The 22,367-nt window shown below is 37.6% G+C and overlaps 1 protein-coding gene across 5 annotated transcripts in view; it reads left to right on the top strand.

Annotated features, from left to right (window-relative positions):
• Positions 1 to 22,367, top strand: part of DLG2 (discs large MAGUK scaffold protein 2) — a 2,228,225-nt gene that overhangs the window by 1,243,055 nt on the left and 962,803 nt on the right. Inside the window, exon 1 of one of the 5 annotated variants that reach the window (XM_077964114.1) lies at positions 2,153 to 2,360. The exons of the other annotated variants lie outside the window; for them this stretch is intronic. Coding sequence (XP_077820240.1) covers positions 2,283 to 2,360 — 78 coding nt within the window. The 5' untranslated portion in view covers positions 2,153 to 2,282. Of the gene's footprint in view, positions 1 to 2,152; positions 2,361 to 22,367 lie in introns of those variants that run through there. 5 annotated transcript variants of the gene reach the window in all.

Here is a 22,367-nt window from a genome sequence, read left to right as displayed (position 1 = left end):
TTTAGTCTTTTATTTGAATACACTTTTAACTACAACATGGCTTGGACCAACTTGTGTGAAGAAATAATAAATACCTTCACATCACAGCGATATTAGAGTAAGCTATGGCCCTGCTGAGTAGCTCTTTGAAAACTAAGCAGGAGTTACCATGTATATTTATTCGTTGGATTTCTGTGGCACTTTTCCTCCAAAGAGTACAGGGTATGATATGGAGAAATTTGCACAGGGGTTGCCTTAGAGTGTCAAAAGGAAATTGAAGGAAAGGAGTGCTTGTAGGAGCATAAAGCAAAAGAAATAGCTAATGGAAAAACCAAACCCTGGTTGGCAGCAAGGCATGTTAAAGGAGGTAGAAGAAGCTAGGCTACCCCAGGGGTACCACTGTTGACATTTTAGAACACTGAATGATTTCACCACAGCCTATGTATCTGGTGAGCATTCGATATTTCTGTTCAATATTATTTGAAGACCCACAAGAATGGTCATAGACTCATAGGCAGGAAAGGAACTTAAAAAAATATCTGCCCAATTCTCTTAATTTACAGATAAGGCACATCGAACCCAGAGAGAACAAATAAATAAATTAGAAGAAAAGTCAGGGTCAGAAACAAGATTATTCATTCCTTCAATAAACATAGATTAAATGTGTTGTGCTAAGCACTGTTCTAGGCACAAGGGTTACCTTAGTGAGTAACATGAACATGGGTTCTGACTACCAATGTCCTGTCTTACACTGCCTTGTTCTACCTCCAATTGCCTATGAGGGTATTCAATCCTTTACAATATACTTTTTGTTGTTGATTCCACAGATCAAACTCTCTTAAGGAATAGACCTCAAGTGACTTTGTTAAGAGAAGGAAGTTCTTTTCCAAGTGTCTGCAAGTGTGTTGACATTTCTTTGATTCTTCAGTGCTCATCGGGTGCTTCTGTCAGATCAGCTGGAAAACATTTACTATATTGAGTCTAGTTTGTGTGCCACTGGAAGGCAGGCTTTCCTTGCCATCGTGAGCAGTTTATTTTTGTCCTCTGGTAGGACTGCAAAGGGCTAAAACATTATCTCTCATTGGAGGAAACAGTTGTCTCTTAGCATGGACTTTACCTTAAAAGTTCCTCACATAATAGTCTAAACGCTAACATAATGGAAGTACTTAATGTTAGAATCAAATGTGAAAATTCTTCAAAGGAGCATGTTTTAAAAGTTGCCATAAATCTACCTCCCCAAAGGTGATATTTCAGTCATCCACTGAACACTGGATGTCACTACAAGAAAACCTGGGGTTAAAAAAAAAAAAGAGTAGATTGCTCTTTTTAGTTTAACGCTCGATTTAAACCTCTGTCCATCCTCCAGTACCTATGCCAAAAAACCATCTTGTAATAGAGGCCTCAGTTCTTTTATAGGTAAAACTAATGACTTATAAAACTATGGACCTTCACTCAGGCATTTGGGAGAACACTTCATCCTGCTCATTTAGCCCTTTGTCCCAGGCCAGTCTCTAAAGAAATAAAGTGTTTACCTTGTAAGTTGTGGATAAGGCTGTTTGGTGGGCAGAGAAGTTATATTCCTTGGACCAAATGGAGCTGGGGAGGAGACAAGAGAAGGATGCTTGTGTTTCCAGTCACCCTAACCGTCCTGATAGTCCTCTTAGTCCTCTTGGAGGATATGAGTGGAATTGGGTTCCAGGGACACCTGTTTGTGCCTGCAGGGACAGGTTCATGGTGGTTCTGCCTCTCCCCTTGCCTGGCAGCTCTCTTCCCCATGCCTGGCAGTTCCTGTATTGGCTGATTTACCTGTGAGGCTGTATGTGGATCTGTCTTTACGTGGTCACTGCCGCCAGCACGTACTGTCAAGATAGAGGGAAGCCAAAGCGAGGACTGTAACTGCCCAAGCCTAGAGCGGGAGGTGAGCTGCGTCCGGACTTGACTGCAGCTTCCCTTCCTCCTGACACACATGGAGTTTGGTGGCGACGGTGCCGGTGCCGAAGAACTGCAGACAAATACTTAGCCAACTGGATGTGTGTGAGCTGGCTACAAAGGCAGCGCCTGCCTCACCCGGACCTCCTGCTGGCAGGATGTAAATATACCTGCAGACTGGCCAAACAGGACTGCCTTTTCTCCCCCAACCCCTCCCTCCTCCCACCCTCTCCCTCTGGTAACCAGCATGAGAGGAACTGAGAAAGCAACAGCCTGCAAGTGACAGCTCCAGCCTGATTCTGTTCGTCTCTGAGCCGAGGTGGGAAGTTGATTGTGCGGCAGCTTGATTGTGAATTCCTTCCATTGGCATCGCTATGTTTGCCTCTATCTGGTATGCTAAGAAGCTGGGTCGCAGGTTCGTGCACAATGCCAGGAAGGCGAAATCAGAGAAGGTATGGAAAGAGTGGGGTTGAAAATTACCTTTCCGATTTGTCAATTGCCTGCTCTGGACCATTGGTCTGAGTACAGACGCAGTCTTTATTTGCTTGGGGTGAGAACCTGCCTCTCACTGTGAATGTGGTCCATGCCACTTTGAAAAGGGGTAACACTTACAGCCTGGCTTGCTTGGAAGGGGAGCATTAAGGGTTAAGCAAGATCATTGGCTATTCAAAATACATGGTGAAATCATCAATTGATAGAATGTATTCACAGAGACTTGAGATTCCTTTAAATTACATAGGATGAAAGCAATTGAGCAGCTGCAATTTTTGCTTGTTCAGGGAGCTCTCTAGTAAACTTGTTGCTATACTGCATTATTTTTATTATTGTGATCTTTGGTTCTGAAGTGGACATTATAAATACCTGAGCTTTTCTAAAGTATATGTGTTACAGTGTGTGTCCTAGGAGCATATGTCTGGGACTCTCAGTAACATTGACTAGACTCTACAGGGGTGCTTGTTATCTTTTCACTAAGCCATCATTTCAAAATGTTCACAGTAAGCAAGAATTATATTTATAATCAGGTAGTTGTGGCCATTTAAAGAATAGATTTGCATTTCTTGTGTTCAGCATGACCAGTCATTTCCAGAGAATCTCTGTGTAGACTTACCTAGTTAGTTATATTTCCCTGAGAAATTAAAATGGCCTATAAGTCTTAAGGTATATTACATGCTTGGAGATAACAAGATGATAGCTTACATCTCTAATTTCTCCAGTGCTTTCTGGGGCACTGTCCAAACTGTCATATTTAGGGAATCAATATCCCATGTGATAGGCATTGGGGAAACTTCCAAAGGTAACAAAATCTTGTGAAACAGATTTTTCATATTCCTCTGAGGATATGATCTTCAGCCCAGTCTCGTTACTGCTTTATGTAAACTCATGAGATTGACCCAGAGATGGCTCTCCTGGCCTGTGGCACAATCCTTTCTCTCACCTAGAAAGATGCCTGCACTATAACTTGCTATTCATTCCTTCAGAGTGGAAATGATAAAATGAACAAGAATCCAGTGATGAACCAATATACGATTGTTTCTTTAGCTTGAGAAGAGAAAATATTATTGGAGTTCTGACTTTAGTGCTGTAGCCTCTTAGAATGTCCAGATCTGACAATTATAGAACATGACGGACTTGTTATCTAATAACACTTTTGGTGGAGGAGAGTGAGGGGAGGATTGGGATAGAATTGGTCTCTTCTCCATTCTATATAGCCCAGATAAAAAGATTACAAGCCTAACTATTATGTATCAACTAATATCACATATATTGAAGAGTGGGCTTTTGAGGTTGTGTTTTGTTTTGACTTTCAAGTAATTTTGAAGGAAAGAGACTTGTAGGTGGGTCTTTTATTGGAACAAATGTTTTAGAAAAGTCCTTTCTTCCTATAAAAATTATAGGCTGTATGGATGAGAGAACTGTCAGAGACCACAAATGGCTCTGAAAGCCACTGGGAGATAATGTCTTATGCCAAATTAGTATGCAAAGAAAGTTGAATCTCCCAGAAGCACTTATTTCAAGCTTGGGCCCAAATGTGGGAAATAGCAGCTCTATGAAATTCAGTGTATAGAACCTAAAAAGACATTGATACAACAAAGTAATCTGAGCTTCTGCTTCTTAAGAAGCTAGTAAGGGCTTTCAATCTGTCCCATCCATTTCTGTGATGGCTAATGTTTAAAACAAGCCAGAAGAAACCAAATGTGATTGCAAGGGTTCAAACTATTTAATTATCTTACTCAGAGAGTAAGATACATTTAAATCAGGAAATCTACATTAGAGAACTGAAGGTTTGCTCTCTGAGTGATAAAGACTAAAGGAAAAATCAACTCTACTGCCTTTGTGCTAGCAAGAGAGCTAGGAGGAGTTAATTTTGAACACTAGGTCATGATAAGCAACATGAAATAACATCTTGGCATTTTTTAATGGAATTTGTATTCACAGAGTTCCTGAAATAAATTAAAAGGTGTGTTGCCTCGAAAAATGTAGGCACTCAGTCGATGCTTGGTGAATGGAAATAGTTCATTTATTTTGTATACCTAATTTTATAATATAGCTTATTTAAACCTACAATTTTAAATTAATTTTTTTTCTAAGGGTTCAGTATGTACTTTAGCTGAGGAGACAGTTAACAAATAATACAACAAGCTGAATTAATTTACATAATGTATTCCTATAACATCAGAGATCATATAGTTTCTAAACAGTGGGGCATATAAAGTGCTACTAACAATATGTTGTCATGGTTTATCAAGAGATGGAAGAAGATGTATAAAATAAGATTATTATTGAATTTTGTTTAGAAAATGACCTGTATACTTAATTGTGAAAGATCATGTTTTAGCATTTGGGGAGATATATCTTTACAATGGACAATGATTGTGATTTTTAGTACCCTCTGTAAATTTTGAGCTTTTCTTTTTCTTCTTTTTTTCTTTTTTTTTTCTTCAGTAGGTAACAGTTTATTTCTTCCCACTCTAATAAAGCAACCTGAACTCACTATAGCCCTTCACTTCCATTTTAACACTGAAAAGTATTTTCCTCAAGGTTGGGGTTAATTGAAAAGCTCTTAGTTATTAGGAATGTGCAAGATTAAATGCCATCCTAAACACTCAGTGTGACTTATTACTAGTTGTCTGGTCTACTATTTTGCCTCAGTTAATGTCAATAGAATTCAGTAGCATCACAAAATGACCATCATAATGCTGACAACAATAATAATATTAATGATAATAATCTCCATATACCCTATACATTGGCTTCTTTATACGTAAAAATTAATCTAATTATCACAACAGCCCTATTAAATAGAAAATATTTTTCCTGAATCCTAGAGAGAAGAGTAGCTAGCCCAAGGTCACAGGACTAGTGGTAAGTATCAGTGTTGGGATTTGCACCAAGTCAGCCCAAGGTATTCCAAAACTGACTCCTTGTATCTCTAGCGCTTTCCTCCTTCCACTCATCATTCTTCTGGATCCACTAATCTGTCTTGTCTGAATAAGGTTACTCATCATTTCTTATCTTGTCCCTCTCTTTTATATTAGAATTTCAAAGTGATAATGTTTACAGAATCAAAGTTACTGATTGTGTAACTCAACCTCTTTATTTCAGATAAGACTATACATAAACTATATTGAATAAACAGTTTTCTTTAATGTTGTTAAAGATTTTACATTGTTTGTCCTCTATCATTAGTTAAGTGTAGCAAACTTGTTTTGTCACCTATTATTCTTTTTTTTTTTTTTTTTTTTTTTTGAGATGGAGTCTCACTGTAGTTCATACTGGAGTACAGTGGCACAATCACTGCTTACTGCAGCCTCAACCTCCCCAGATTCAGGTGATCCTCCCACCTCAGCCTTCTGGGTAGCTGGGACCACATGCATGTGCCACTACGCCCAGCTAATTTTTGTATTTTTTTGTAGAGATGAGGTTTCCCCATTTTCCCCAAAGTGGTCTCGAATTCCTGAGCTCAAGTGATCCACCCACCTAGGCCTCCCAAGGTGCTGGGATTACAGGCATGAGCCGCTATGCCAGGACACCTATTATACTATTTGAATAGCTTTTAGTTGTCATATCATTATAACCTTAACATTGACATTTGTACTCATTGCTTATTCCTATATAATTCAAAAATGTCTTTACTCAAAAAGGACCTAAATGCTTGGCAATTATATATGTGCTCTCTTTTTGAAAAAAAATCAAAGATGTTAGGTGATTCACGTTGACATTTTTCTAAAAAAGCTACATAAGAGATTCTTTGTTATTCCTTCATTAAAAAGCTCATTTGTACCAACAAATTATATGAATGAATTTATTTTAAAAGTGATAATGTGAAATCCAGATTGCTTAGCTGGGATAGAATACCTCCATTTAAATAATTATTCCTTTCTTCTTTGTTTTGACCCTGTGAAATTAATTCAGAAGTTAGTATTTACTTCTATGCCTGTTGTCACGTTTCAACTTAAATCGTTTAATTAGGCAATCTCCAGATTGTCTTACTCTAAAAGGCCAGTTGAAGAATCTTTAAGATAAATTGGAAGTGCAATGTCTGGTTACATAGTAATATACAAGAGTATTAAAATATCCAAATTTGTGAACCTTCACTACCCCATCAGCAATATAATGCTTATTTCATTTGTTTTTGTTTTGATTTTTATGTTTCTTTATCTTTTAAGTGAACATTATGAAAAGTACTTTCATGATGCATATAGGAAAGACTAGTGTCAATATTTGTAATTTTAACAGACACACCTGTAGATGAGCTTGGCAGTTTATACCCTATGAGTGATGTAACCGAGCCCACATACCCTGACATTAGGCCATATTCACCTTGGAAAACTATTTTTGAATTTTTTTGACAGGGCCTCACTCTATGGCCCAGACTGGAGTGCAGTGATGTGATCTTAGCTCACTGAAACCTCTGCCTCTTGGGTTCAAGCAGTTCTCATGCCTCAGCCTTCCAAGTAGCTGGGACTGTAGGCGTGTGCCACCACAACTGGCTAATTTTTTGCGTTTTTAGTAGAGATGGGCTTTTACCATGTTTTCCAGGCTGGTCTTGAACTCCTGGGCTCAAGCAATCCATCTCAGCCTCCCATAGTGCTGGGATTATAGGCGTGAGCACCCATGCCTGGCTCACTTTGGAAAACTTTTTAAAAAACAGCACACTAGTTCTACTCTCCCTCTTGTCTAAACCAAACACATTAATTCAACATAAACTAAGATGAAGGATAAACTAGTAATGCATTTGCTGACAGTAGGACCAAGGAAAGATAATTATGTCCTAGTGATCTTACTAGAATATAAAGAGCATCAGGCTTCGGGTAAAGATTTAGAGGGAGGGGATTAAATTAGCCTTGCTCTCTGCTTTCCAGTCTGAAGTCAGTCATTTGGCTTCTCTGGCCTCAGTTTTCTCATCTGTCAAATAGAAATAACATTTATGCTTCAGCAGATCTCCAGTGTCCTCAAGACAGTGTTCAAATATCAATATAATCTACGAAACCCATCATGATATAGCCTCTGCTTTCCTCTCTATCATCATACCTTGTCCCTCTTCTATGAGCACTTTAAATCCAGAATTCTGAACTACCTTCAAATCCCTAAATGGCCCATGCTCTCTCTAGCTTCCAGGATTTTGCTTAATCTGTTTGGCTAACTAGCTAATCACTGCCTGGCTATACCCATCACTAATTCCACTGTAGCCTTAGGTGACATCACCATCACTAGGAAACTTTCCTTAGCCTCTACAAGCCCAGGATGGATCTATCTTCAGCTCCCACAGCAACTTGTGCATTTTTTGTAATTATCTTCATTTTTCTGCAATCCTCAGTAGATTTGAAATGAATGATTTCTCAATCTTATTCAACATATTTCTAGGGTCTAAAAGAATGCCTTACACGTAGTTGTCTTTCATATGCTATTTAATTTATTTGAGGTTGTCATCAATTATGAGATGTATCATTATTTCATCTATTACTAAGAAAAAGATTGCTAATGAAACCATAACACATCATGAATTGCAAGATGCATCTTGATTTCACAGGTGGTAAAATGTGTAAAAATGTTTATTCTTAGAATTAATAATGTATGACATAATGGTGAAGAATGAATGAATTTACTTTGAGGATAAAATGAGTTAATATAAATAAAGTGTTTAAATATTATACTTGCTATCAAATTACTTTTATTTATCTGGTAATATTAATAGTCTTCATAGAGAAGTATTATATGTAACACTGAGATGTATCATATATTTTAACTTGTGCCAATCAGACTCAACAAGTATTATGTGTGCTATTCTGAATTTAGGAAGGTAAATTATAAAGGAAAAAATGAAAATTAATATTATGAAATATATCAAAAGATATAATCAAACTGGAACCATTTAGATTGCAGAAGAGAAAGCTTAAGAAGCCTTCCAGACTCCCACTATATATTTGCATGTCTAAACAACAATGGTTAATATTTATTGAATTTGTTCTATGAGCTGAGAACTGTGAATGTGAAGACCCAGTGAGATTATTACTACTAGTTTTTAGAGAGAAAACATATCACCAGTAGGTGACTATGATTAGACACCCTATGTGATTCTAGATCTCGAGCTCCTCACTGGTAAATAATACTCTGCTTCTGTGTGTTTGCGTATACTATATATTGTGTGTATATATATGTTCTATGTAATACATATTATACTATATTTATAAAATCATGTAGGTTTACAATGAGTTAGATACTAAGTTTATTTTTCCCATGAAAAATAATTTTTGAAAATATATTTAAATGCAAAATCTGAAATTTATCTCAGGCATAACAAGTGTCCTGATATTGAAGATTCACCAGTCCTCACTGATCATATTATTTCTATTTTTGCCTCATAGTAGATTGAAGAGTGGTCTGACCTGGAGAGAAGAATGAATAGATTGTCCTCTTAGATCCCTTTCTTAGAGGCTTGTGAGTCTCTCAAAGCTCCTCAGTTGTGAGCAGCAGCATGACTCAGCGCCAGTGTCCGCCTAGCTGCGGTGGCAGAGAGGACAGGTGTTTGTCCATGCTAAATGCAACCCTGCAGTTCTCCTCTGTCACCTGGAAGGTGAATCAAGCAGCAAAATGGACAGTAACACCTGTTCTGAGGTCTCATAACTGCTGCCCACCCTGGCAGAGCACAAAGCACAACTTTTATTAGGTCAGGGAAAGTAGACAGAGAAAAAGGGCAGGATCAGAGAAATGGCCAAAGTGAAGGAAGGCAAGAGTAGGCTGGAGAGCAAGATAGTTGGTCACAAAACCACTGTAAAGTTGTGACTATTTGTAGTAATGACTATTAAGCAGTTTACTCGAGCATTATTGTATGCACTTTACATGTACAATCTCACCTAATTCTTACTTCTGAAATACTCTTATTGGCTGCAATTCCTTGTTTTTTTGTTTTTTCTGTTTTGTTTTGTTTTCTTCTTTTGAGATGGAGTCTCCCTCTGTTACCAGGCTGGAGTGAAGTGGCACGATCTCAGCTCACTACAACCTCTGACTCCCTGGTTCAAGCGATTCTCCTGCCTCAGCCTCCTGAGTAGCTGGGATTACAGGCACACACCACCACAATCAGCTAATTTTTTTTTGTATTTTTAGTAGAGATGGGGTTTCACCATGTTGGCCAGGATGACCTCGATCTCCTGACCTTGTGATCTGCCTGCCTTGGACTCCCAAAGTGCTGGGATTACAGGCGTGAGCCACTGTACCTGGCTATTAGCTGCATTTCATAGATGAACTGAGGTATATGGTGTTATGGGATTTGCCAAAGGTCACAAGCAGTAGAATTAGCATTCAGGAACGGGTTTGCTGAATCTAAAGCCTGTGACCCTAGCCTCACTCATATTTTATGCTCTTCTTTAAACCTACCTTGAGTTGGATGGACCTCTGATATGGAGAAGAGAGAAGCTGGAAATGAGAACTGACTTCTCAGTTGTGGTCCTTCAGAAACCAGATATCCAGATAGCCTTGTTTCAGTGTAGTTTACAAAACTTTAATTGCATTTTTTTCTTAATATAACTTTAGAATGATATTCCTCTACCTGATATTGTTGAGTGATATTACATTGGGAAATGAAGATGAAAGGAGACATTCTCCCACACAGCAAAATTAGTTTAAGCATGATTATAATTGTAAAGATAAATTTGATAATCAGATAATCTATGTCTTATTTGCACATGTATTGCAGGAATGAGGCCTACTGGAGAAGCCATCCCACTTTAAATAATGCCTCATAGTGTTTGCTTATGTCTGAGGTAGTCTTATTTCCTCAAATATCTTATTAAATCTTTAATTATTAAACCATTATAAATTCTGTCCTATTTGGTCTGGACACCTAGCATCTACAAGGTCCTAAATGAACCCTGGTTGGATGATTCACTTGGATGGGACACTCTCAGCTGTATTCAGTATAGGAATTAAGACCTGGATTAGAGGTCAGTAGGCCTGAGTGTTAACTGGCTCTGCCCCACAACCTGTGCCACTCTGGCTAAGTGTCCAAGCTTTCCTAGGCCTGAGTTCATCTGCAAGCAGATTCCTTCCAACTGAAACATTCTTTGATTCTAATTCTGATTTTCTATATGACTGCAGAATTCTTAAAGGGAAAGATTTGTACTCATTTGTCTTTGTATTCCCAGCACCTAGCAAAATGCCTAGCACTAGATAAAACAGAACATTATGCCAAATGACTGTATACAAAAGGCCTGGGACTTCCTGGACCATTAGTAAAAAGAATATAATGGACACTCTGCCCACTTTCAAAGTGAGAGCATGATGAAAAATGCTCAGGGGCTGTTCTTTTTTAAATGCCTTTTTCTTTGAAGAAAGAGGAATTATGAGGCATTTTATAGCATTGTGTTTGAGGCTTTGGTAGTCTTCCTTTCTCACCCTTCATGCCACTAACACTGAAGTAAAACAAACAATAACTAGCATAAAGCCAGAGTCCTCTTCAGTCACTAACAATGACATCAAACTAAAATTTTCCAGCTGCCTTATCCCACATGCCACATCAGTACAAGCTTATAGTTGAGGATTCAATGTTTATTGTTTGAACACTCTCAATCTTACAATTCCAGTTATTTAGAGAATCTCAATCCCACCTGCTACACACTGAATTGTGACCTCCCCAAATTCATATGTTGAAGCTCTAGTCCCCAGTGTGACTGTGTTTGGAGATAGGACTTCTAGGAGGTAATTAAGGTTAAATGAGGCCATAATGGTGGGTTCTTAATCTAAAAGGCTTGCTGGCATTGTAAGTAGAAGAGACAGTTTTATTCGATTTGTCTCCACTATGTGAGGACACAGAGAAAAGGCAGCTGTCTGCAAGCCAGGGAAAGAGAGCTCACTGGAAACCATACCATGATAGACCCTTGATCTTACACTTCCCAGTCTCCATAACTGTGATAAAATAAATTTCTTTTGTTTAAGCCACCTAATATCTGGTATTTTGTTATGGCAGCCCAAGCTAAGATACCACCTCCCACCATTGTAGATATATATGATGATGTCTAATAAGGAGTGGTTTTCTAGTGCCCAAGGCCAGCCTATCATCACCGGGTAGAAATAGTGGGATTTTTTATTCAAAGTATGTAAGTTCTAATAAACACATGGATTCAGCAGAGTTAACATCACTCAATCTTTTGAAGGAGCTATGAGAGGTTATTTAAAATGGTAATATATTTTTTAAAAAGGAGAAGTAGAGGATAAGAGGAATTAATGAAATGCTTTTGGAGCATCGCTTTGGTTGTCTTTATAGTTGTCTAACCTACAGAGTAGGAGAAATGAATGCAAACTATTCACCCAACAAACTTGATAAAACAAAGAATACATTTAACTCACAAAATACTTTTCTTCTCTTCCACACCTACTTGTTACATTAGGTCACTCTGATTTACAAACAGAATTGATTGATTTTCCCTACCATACCATCCTCTATTCCTCACAAGTTAGTCTTGGAGAAAGTTTCTACTATCAGAAGGGCTGCTCACTTTTCACCAGGGTTTGCAGCAAGAAATGACAAAATGAGTACCGTTAGAGGTATTGAGGTCCGTGTATTCCTGTGCTTGTTAGCAGTGCAGATCTATGTGATTTGACAGACATTTTGGTGATTCCCTAGCATGGGAAGGGTAAAAATGTATTTTCTGTGGAAAGGAAAAAAGGTATATTGGGGTTAGGGGAGTTGAGGGAGGGACAGTGTTTGGGAAAGTTTAAGAAGAATGAGAAAAATAAGTCTTTTTCTTGTTCCTTTCCTATTTGGACGTTATCCTGGCATAGGACTGACTTTCCTGTATTTTTTTCCCTAAGATTCCTGTATAAGTTCTTTGTCATCTTCATTGACTTCTATCCTTTACCCATTTTGTGAATCCTCTTATTGGCACACCACCCAAGAACAGTAAGGCAGTGAAAGGCTATAGACCTGGCTTCAAGACTGATTGGGTGACCTTGAGCAAATGACTGCACCTCTTTGATTATTAGTGCTCTCATGTATTAAAAATGGTGATAACCACCTTTTCATGGGTTTTTGATTCAATTAAAACTGCACGTCAAGAATCTACCTATTGTAAAACTTTTTCTTCCCTACCTCCTTTCTTTCTTCCTTCCTTCTCTTCTTTCCTTCCTTCATTCCTTTTTTCCTTTCTTCCTTCCTACCATTCATTTAAATATTCTGCCTAGTTCTAGAAAGAATGAAAGATAGTTCTGCTTTACCTCTTCATCAATGATGCCTCTTACTCTACTATCCCCTTGGGCTTCAGAATGAACTTTCCCTGTCACCTGGTTTTATAAAATGAGGAGGTGTGTAATTATATCTCTGTCTGGCTAGAGGCAGAAAATGACTAAGAAGAACATCTTTCTTTAACAAGTTAGAATTGTTAGTATAATGACTCAGAGAGAGTTCTAAGTTTTTATTTCCTTTTAAATAATTTTCTAGATCCTCCTTATAAAATATTGTCCCCCACTCTCAGCCTTTCCCATACCTTCTCTCTTTCAAAATATACCACCCAACTTTTAAGAGAGGGATTCCCTGTTTTGTGAATGCCAACTAAGACATATCACTTCTCCTTTGAAAGGAAGTATTATGTGCTCAATGACTCAAGATGCTTATCTTCAAGCTGATAAATGCATCACCTGACCTTTGTTACTTTATTTCAAGTCTTGGGAGAAAGAAGAGTCCCATGTAATGTTACATTGAAGTTCAAAACTAGAAAGGACCTTCCTTTCATAGATAATAATAGTAACATTAATGAACATTTATTGTGTCTTTACTATGGGCCAGTCACTACTCTATGATTTTACATAAATTTAGCAATCTTCACAATGGCCCTATATGCAAAGTACTATTATATCCACATTTTTACAGATGAGGCAAAGAAAGGTCAATTAATATGTCCAAAGATGCACAGTTACCATGTCGTAATGCCAAGATTTCAACCCAGGCTATCTGGACCTGAGTCCACATTCTTAACCATGATGCTACAATAACTTCTCACACCTTTCAAATGAGTAAGCTGAGTCCCCAGGTAATATGAGGTTTGGGAATTTTTTTGTCCAGTATCTCCCAATATTGATGGCCAAGTTTTGGAGATTTGAACCTAGATATTTGCAGTTCCAAACTTCGACCTCGTTGGCTCCATGCACCACTAAGATGTGTGCCCCTACATTTATTTCTCATGATCAAATATTGAGGAGTTTCAAGCACTACTATTAATGTCTTTGGCAAACAGTACCTGCTAAGTTCCTCTTTCAGTTAACCAAAAGTATTATTGGTTACATTCATATTTTTGAGTGGTGGTATTGATAATCTTTCATGAAATTTTCAGTTATGTAATTGATGTGACTTTACCATGACTTCAGTGCCCTGCTTCCATTAAAAGAAAAAAAAAATGTCACCCAACAGGATGGCATTTGGAAAACAATTCCACACCAGTGGTTGCATTAATTGCTACTTTGAATGTTCCTGCTGTGAATTGAATGGAGTCACTTTGGATCTATTTCTTAGAAATAACCATTTTTATTACCTCTGCTCTAGGATGCACAGTTTTGAGATTTCCAGAGGCAAATATCTTCACTAACCACTTTCTCTTTTCCGTTTTCTTTCCATAAGTAATCCTTTTCACTGTTATGACCATTTTTAATGTTCTCAGATTTAATTTATGAAGGATAGGGGATGTTGTAGGATGATTTTTTCTCTTGTTATCTCAGCATATAGCATTCTGTTAACTTCCCAAGTGTAACATTTTGAGTATCATGTTTAATTCAAATATCCATTATTTTATTCAAGTTGGGTTTTTTTCTTTATGTATGTGTAGAATTTACAAAGGCTTTATGAAAATGACTTTTGTAATACACAAGTAATAATTTCCTTTAGCATTACTCATTTCTTTAGTGAGTGTTTTGAAAAAAGCAGGATAAAATGTAATATGATGAATAATGCTTGTTAGCAGTTATCAGCTACACTATGCCCTTTAGAAAACAAATTCCAATACAATTAAGATTAAATAATGCTTTCCGTACTCCAGTTTCTTAAAATCACCTATCTAGTTGTCCTGAACAATTTGAAAGTCATATATTCTCTATGTTTCCGGGTTGACCCTAGACTGACCCCAGGAAAATAAAATTTATGTAAATAAATTATCTGCAGCCTTTGAAGTCAATTAACAATTCAACAGATACTCATTTGCCCCTTGGTATTAAAACATACTTATTTGCACAATACTATTAATAATACTGTGCTGGGACTTACAATGATGCATGGATACAAAAATGATCCAGCTATGGTTCCAATCCTAGGGAAGTTTAGGTATAGATTGGAAAAAAAGAAGCATACACAATTAAAGGCAAACACTTAGGAAACTCTGTACTGCTTGAACAGTTTAACAATATGCACATTTTTCCCTGTTATTTATTCTGTCTTGCCCAGACCCTCTTTGCTTATTTGCTGAATCGTTAAGATTCTTGAGCTCTGTGATCATGCCTGATTGCAAACCACCTGGTATATCACTCATTCACTGAGCCCTGTTCTCCAAGATTATAATAAAACACACGTGCTTTGATTACATTCTTAGAAAGCACATGCAAAAGTCCATAGTGTCCTACCCACACCAAAAAATGCCTTAAAGAAACTGTTCTTATTTTTAATACTTCTGTTAAAATATATTGATACATAAAAGTAGAGTGCTTAAGAACATGGTTTCTAGATCCAGGTTTCCTTGTTTCAAATCCCAGCACTGCCATTTACTATCTGTGGAACTTTGAGCAAGTTACTTAAACCTCGTGTGCTTCCTCATCTATAAAACTACCTATGAGACAGGCACTATTATGAGGATTAAGTAAATATTTTTGAATAACAGGTATTACCTAAGTGTTTTTTTAATGAACATAATGTGACAAGTCATTAAAAAAAATATTATGTGGTGCATACAATTCTTTGGAGCTTCTCAGCTAATTGGCCAACTCTCACATTTTCTGCCTCTGATCTTGACCTGTAGTAGGACTATTTTGAACAACTTTGTAATCACATGCTCCACAATATCAGCATGGATGGGCAAGCACATTTCTGCCCTAATATAGCAACCTTGAGTTTCAGAGTCACTGAGCAGTACTTTTGGAAGGTGACTCTGATTTAAGCAGTTGATCTTACCAGAGATACTAGGATTACTGTCATTTGATTATTGAGTCATTAACTTGAAAAGCATCTATCCAAGAGTGTCTGCTTTGATATCTACCCAAGAGAGCATCATCTGTGGAGGTAGGGCAATGGCATCTAATTAGTATGATAAACTTCTGTCTTCCTAAAGCACTAGTTCTGCTTTCGGATATAAGTCAATGTCCAGCATCACTATTTGTTGCTCAATTATATAGATACTTCAATGTGTTTTTCTGCGTTTACAGACTGTTTAATGTTTAATGGAGGTAAGTACATTCAAAGAACAGAAGATGGCTTACTGTTGCATTTGTGATTAACATTGTATGTTCTTGAATATGTATTGCCTATGTATGTTTCCATGTCACACCTATTTATAATTTATGTAATTGAATCACTGGTTGAGCAAAGAGCATGTCTTTCTGAACTGTTTTTTTAAAAGAAACTGGACACTAACTTTGAGTAATTAGAAGATAATCTAAACAATCCATAAATTAATTCATTTAAGAGGTACCTCACAGTATGCTGGGAAGCTGGGATGTGATAGTGAACATGGCCTATTCAGTACTCAACATTCAATAATGTATGAGGAAGACAATAAAGGAGCAATTGCAACATAGTGTGATGAATATGATATGTTCAGGGATTTTATACATTTCCATTTTTGGTTAAGTAAATACTTTATAAGTCTGTGAAGAAGTCCATCTTAGATGATAAAAAGATAAGTAGGTTGGTTGGGATTTTGTTTTTTAACCCATCAGTTACAGTAGACAAGTACCAGGCATGACATGGACACAATTGAATTTAAGGCAAACTATTAAATATCTCAGCTAAGTGAGACAAAATATCATTTAGTTATCAAATCTGAATATATTCTTTTTTATTGTGATAAAATATAAATATAATATAAAATTTGCCATTTTAATCATGTTTAAGCGAAGAATTATGGGCATTAAATACATTTGCAATGTTGTACGACCATCACCACTATCCATTTCTAGAATTTTCATCATACCAAATGAAAACTCTATACCCTTCTGAATATTAACATTAATGAAAAAAATGTTCAGACCTTCCCCATTTGACCTTGCCATAAAATGTGCTGACCAATTTACAATGTTCCCTCTACCCTTTACAGTTATTCTGAGAATGTTTCAGAAATACTTACAAATCCTTCAACTTCCATTCTTACTTTGATAATATTTTATAACAAGAAAGCAGGAGAAGTGACTTTGGATAGGTCTGGAGTCATGATGTTAAGCATTTTGTTTCAAGTAATGCAATTTAATTTCAACTAAGTACCTTTAGCTTTACTAAGTTTAGTAATTAAATATTTAGCTGTGTCTTAAATTAGCTATGCCATGTGGTCATTGGAAAGTAGGTACTCCATTTACGGAAACATAAATGTTTTACAAGGTATTGTAATATAACTAGTAAATTAATAATGACGATTTAGGTTTCAGCTAATTAAATTCTTCCTTAGTATTTACTAATTTGAGAGTCTAAACTAAAACAACTTTTTTTTTAAATTTATTTATTATTATTATACTTTAAGTTGTAGGGTACATGTGCATAACGTGCAGGTTTGTTACATATGTATACTTGTGCCATGTTGCTGTGCTGCACCCATCAACTCGTCTTTTACATCAGGTATAACTCTCAATGCAATCCCTCCCCCCTCCCCCCTTCCCATGATAGGCCCCGGTGTGTGATGTTCCCCTTCCTGAGTCCGAGTGATCTCATTGTTCAGGTCCCACCTATGAGTGAGAACATGCGGTGTTTGGTTTTCTGTTCTTGTGATAGTTTGCTAAGAATGATGGATTCCAGCTGCATCCAAGTCCCTACAAAGGACTCAAACTCATCCTTTTTTATGGCTGCATAGTATTCCATGGTGTATATGTGCCACATTTTCTTAATCCAATCTGTCACTGATGGACATTTGGGTTGATTCCAAGTCTTTGCTATTGTGAATAGTGCTGCAATAAACATACGTGTGCATGTGTCTTTATAGCAGCATAATTTATAATCCTTTGGGTATATACCCAGTAATGGGATGGCTGGGTCATATGGTACATCTAGTTCTAGATCCTTGAGGAATCGCCATACTGTTTTCCATAATGGTTGAACTAGTTTACAATCCCACCAACAGTGTAAAAGTGTTCCTATTTCTCCACATCCTCTCCAGCACCTGTTGTTTCCTGACTTTTTAAGGATTGCCATTCTAACTGGTGTGAGATGGTATCTCATTGTGGTTTTGATTTGCATTTCTCTGATGGCCAGTGATGATGAGCATTTTTTCATGTGTCTGTTGGCTGTATGAATGTCTTCTTTTGAGAAATGTCTGTTCATATCCTTTGCCCACTTTTTGATGGGGTTGTTTGTTTTTTTCTTGTAAATTTGTTTGAGTTCTTTGTAGGTTCTGGATATTAGCCCTTTGTCAGATGAGTAGATTGCAAAAATTTTCTCCCATTCTGTAGGTTGCCTGTTCACTCTGATGGTAGTTTCTTTTGCTGTGCAGAAGCTCTTTAGTTTAATGAGATCCCATTTGTCAATTTTGGCTTTTGCTGCTGTTGCTTTTGGTGTTTTAGACATGAAGTCTTTGCCCATGCCTATGTCCTGAATGGTACTACCTAGGTTTTCCTCTAGGATTTTTATGGTATTAGGTCTAACATTTAAGTCTCTAATCCATCTTGAGTTAATTTTCGTATAAGGAGTAAGGAAAGGATCCAGTTTCAGCTTTCTACTTATGGCTAGCCAATTTTCCCAGCACCATTTATTAAATAGGGAATCCTTTCCCCATTTCTTGTTTCTCTCAGGTTTGTCAAAGATCAGATGGCTGTAGATGTGTGGTATTATTTCTGAGGACTCTGTTCTGTTCCATTGGTCTGTATCTCTGTTTTGGTACCAGTAACATGCTGTTTTGGTTACTGTAGCCTTGTAGTATAGTTTGAAGCCTCCAGCTTTGTTCTTTTGACTTAGGATTGTCTTGGAGATGCGGGCTCTTTTTTGGTTCCATATGAACTTTAAAGCAGTTTTTTCCAATTCTGTGAAGAAAGTCATTGGTAGCTTGATGGGGATGGCATTGAATCTATAAATTACCTTGGGCAGTATGGCCATTTTCACGATATTGATTCTTCCTATCCATGAGCATGGTATGTTCTTCCATTTGTTTGTGTCCTCTTTTATTTCACTGAGCAGTGGTTTATAGTTCTCCTTGAAGAGGTCCTTTACATCCCTTGTAAGTTGGATTCCTAGGTATTTGATTCTCTTTGAAGCAATTGTGAATGGAAGTTCATTCCTGATTTGGCTCTCTGTTTGTCTGTTACTGGTGTATAAGAATGCTTGTGATTTTTGCACATTAATTTTGTATCCTGAGACTTTGCTGAAGTTGCTTATCAGCTTAAGGAGATTTTGGGCTGAGACAATGGGGTTTTCTAAATATACAATCATGTCATCTGCAAACAGGGACAATTTGACTTCTTTTCCTAACTGAATACCCTTGATTTCTTTCTCTTGCCTGATTGCCCTAGCCATACTTCCAACACTCTGTTGAATAGGAGTGGTGAGAGAGGGCATCCCTGTCTTGTGCCAGTTTTCAAAGGGAATTTTTCCAGTTTTTGCCCATTCAGTATGATATTGGCTGTGGGTTTGTCATAAATAGCTCTTATTATTTTGAGGTACGTTCCATCAATACCGAATTTATTGAGCGTTTTTAGCATGAAGGGCTGTTGAATTTTGTCAAAAGCCTTTTCTGCATCAATTGAGATAATCATGTGGTTCTTGTCTTTGGTTCTGTTTATATGCTGGATTATGTTTATTGATTTGCGAATGTTGAACCAGCCTTGCATCCCAGGGATGAAGCCCACTTGATCATGGTGGATAAGCTTTTTGATGTGTTGCTGAATCCGGTTTGCCAGTATTTTATTGAGGATTTTTGCATCGATGTTCATCAGGGATATTGGTCTAAAATTCTCTTTTTTTGTTGTGTCTCTGCCAGGCTTTGGTATCAGGATGGTGTTGGCCTCATAAAATGAGTTAGGGAGGATTCCCTCTTTTTCTATTGATTGGAATAGTTTCAGAAGGAATGGTACCAACTCCTCCTTGTACCTCTGGTAGAATTCAGCTGTGAATCCATCTGGTCCTGGACCTTTTTTGGTTGGTAGGCTATCAATTGTTGCCTCAATTTCAGAGCCTGCTATTGGTCTATTCAGGGATTCAACTTCTTCCTGGTTTAGTCTTGGAAGAGTGTAAGTGTCCAGGAAATTATCCATTTCTTCTAGATTTTCCAGTTTATTTGCGTAGAGGTGTTCATAGTATTCTCTGATGGTAGTTTGTATTTCTGTGGGGTCGGTGGTGATATCCCCTTTATCATTTTTAATTACGTCGATTTGATTCTTCTCTCGTTTCTTCTTTATTAGTCTGGCTAGTGGGCTGTCAATTTTGTTGATCTTTTCAAAAAACCAACTCCTGGATTCATTGATTTTTTGGAGGGTTTTTTGTGTCTCTATCTCCTTCAGTTCTGCTCTGATCTTAGTTATTTCTTGCCTTCTGCTAGCTTTCGAATGTGTTTGCTCTTGCTTCTCTAGTTCTTTTAATTGCGATGTTAGAGTGTCGATTTTAGATCTTTCCTGCTTTCTCTTGTGGGCATTTAGTGCTATAAATTTCCCTCTACACACTGCTTTAAATGTGTCCCAGAGATTCTGGTATGTTGTATCTTTGTTCTCATTGGTTTCAAAGAACATCTTTATTTCTGCCTTCATTTCGTTATGCACCCAGTAGTCATTCAAGAGCAGGTTGTTCAGTTTCCATGTAGTTGAGCGGTTTTGATTGAGTTTCTTAGTCCTGAGTTCTAGTTTGATTGCACTGTGGTCTGAGAGACAGTTTGTTATAATTTCTGTTCTTGTACATTTGCTGAGGAGTGCTTTACTTCCAATTACGTGGTCAATTTTGGAGTAAGTATGTATATTCTGAGAAGAATGTATATTCTGTTGATTTGGGGTGGAGAGTTCTATAGATGTCTATTAGGTGTGCTTGCTGCAGAGATGAGTTCAATTCCTGGATATCCTTGTTAACTTTCTGTCTCGTTGATCTGTCTAATGTTGACAGTGGAGTGTTGAAGTCTCCCATTATTATTGTATGGGAGTCTAAGTCTCTTTGTAAGTCTCTAAGGACTTGCTTTATGAATCTGGGTGCTCCTGTATTGGGTGCATATATATTTAGGATAGTTAGCTCTTCCTGTTGAATTGATCCCTTTACCATTATGTAATGGCCTTCTTTGTCTCTTTTGATCTTTGATGGTTTAAAGTCTGTTTTATCAGAGACTAGTATTGCAACCCCTGCTTTTTTTTGTTCTCCATTTGCTTGGTAAATCTTCCTCCATCCCTTTATTTTGAGCCTATGTATGTCTCTGCGTGTGAGATGGGTCTCCTGAATACAGCAGACTGATGGGTCTTGACTCTTTATCCAGTTTGCCAGTCTGTGTCTTTTAATTGGAGCATTTAGTCCATTTACATTTAAGGTTAAGATTGTTATGTGTGAACTTGATCCTGCCATTATGATATTCACTGGTTATTTTGCTCGTTAGTTGATGCAGTTTCTTCCTAGCCTCGATGGTCTTTACATTTTGGCATGTTTTTGCAATGGCTGGTACCGGTTGTTCCTTTCCATGTTTAGTGCTTCCTTCAGGGTCTCTTGTAAGGCAGGCCTAGTGGTGACCAAATCTCTAAGCATTTGCTTATCTGTAAAGGATTTTATTTCTCCTTCACTTATGAAACTTAGTTTGGCTGGATATGAAATTCTGGGTTTAAAATTCTTTTCTTTAAGAACGTTGAATATTGGCCCCCACTCTCTTCTGGCTTGTAGAGTTTCTGCTGAGAGATCTGCTGTTAGTCTGATGGGCTTCCCTTTGTGGGTAACCCGACCTTTCTCTCTTGCTGTCCTTAAGATTTTTTCCTTCATTTCAACTTTGGTGAATCTGGCAATTATGTGTCTTGGAGTTGCTCTTCTCGAGGAGTATCTTTGTGGCGTTCTCTGTATTTCCTGGATTTGAATGTTGGCCTGCCCTAGTAGGTTGGGGAAGTTCTCCTGGATGATATCCTGAAGAGTGTTTTCCAACTTGGTTCCATTTTTCCCCTCACTTTCGGGCACCCCAATCAGACGTAGATTTGGTCTTTTTACATAATCCCATACTTCTTGCAGGCTTTGTTCATTTCTTTTTCTTCTTTTTTCTTTTGGTTTCTCTTCTCACTTCATTTCATTCATTTGATCCTCAATCGCTGATACTCTTTCTTCCAGTTGATCGAGTTGGTTACTGAAGCTTGTGCATTTGTCACGTATTTCTCGTGTCATGGTTTTCATCTCTTTCATTTCGTTTAGGACCTTCTCTGCATTAATTACTCTAGCCATCAATTCTTCCACTTTTTTTTCAAGATTTTTAGTTTCTTTGTGCTGGATACGTAATTCCTCCTTTAGCTCTGAGAAATTTGATGGACTGAAGCCTTCTTCTCTCATCTCATCAAAGTCATTCTCCGTCCAGCTTTGATCCGTTGCTGGCGATGAGCTGCGCTCCTTTGCCGGGGGAGATGCGCTCTTATTTTTTGAATTTCCAGCTTTTCTGCCCTGCTTTTTCCCCATCTTTGTGGTTTTATCTGCCTCTGGTCTTTGATGATGGTGATGTACTGATGGGGTTTTGGTGTAGGTGTCCTTCCTGTTTGATAGTTTTCCTTCTAACAGTCAGGACCCTCAGCTGTAGGTCTGTTGGAGATTGCTTGAGGTCCACTCCAGACCCTGTTTGCCTGGGTATCAGCAGCAGAGG

This window comes from Macaca mulatta, chromosome 14 (genome assembly GCF_049350105.2).
Source record: "Macaca mulatta isolate MMU2019108-1 chromosome 14, T2T-MMU8v2.0, whole genome shotgun sequence".
NCBI classification, from domain to species: Eukaryota; Metazoa; Chordata; class Mammalia; order Primates; family Cercopithecidae; genus Macaca; species Macaca mulatta.
Note: the sequence above shows the minus strand (reverse complement) of the source record. Positions and strands in the feature narration are given on the sequence as shown.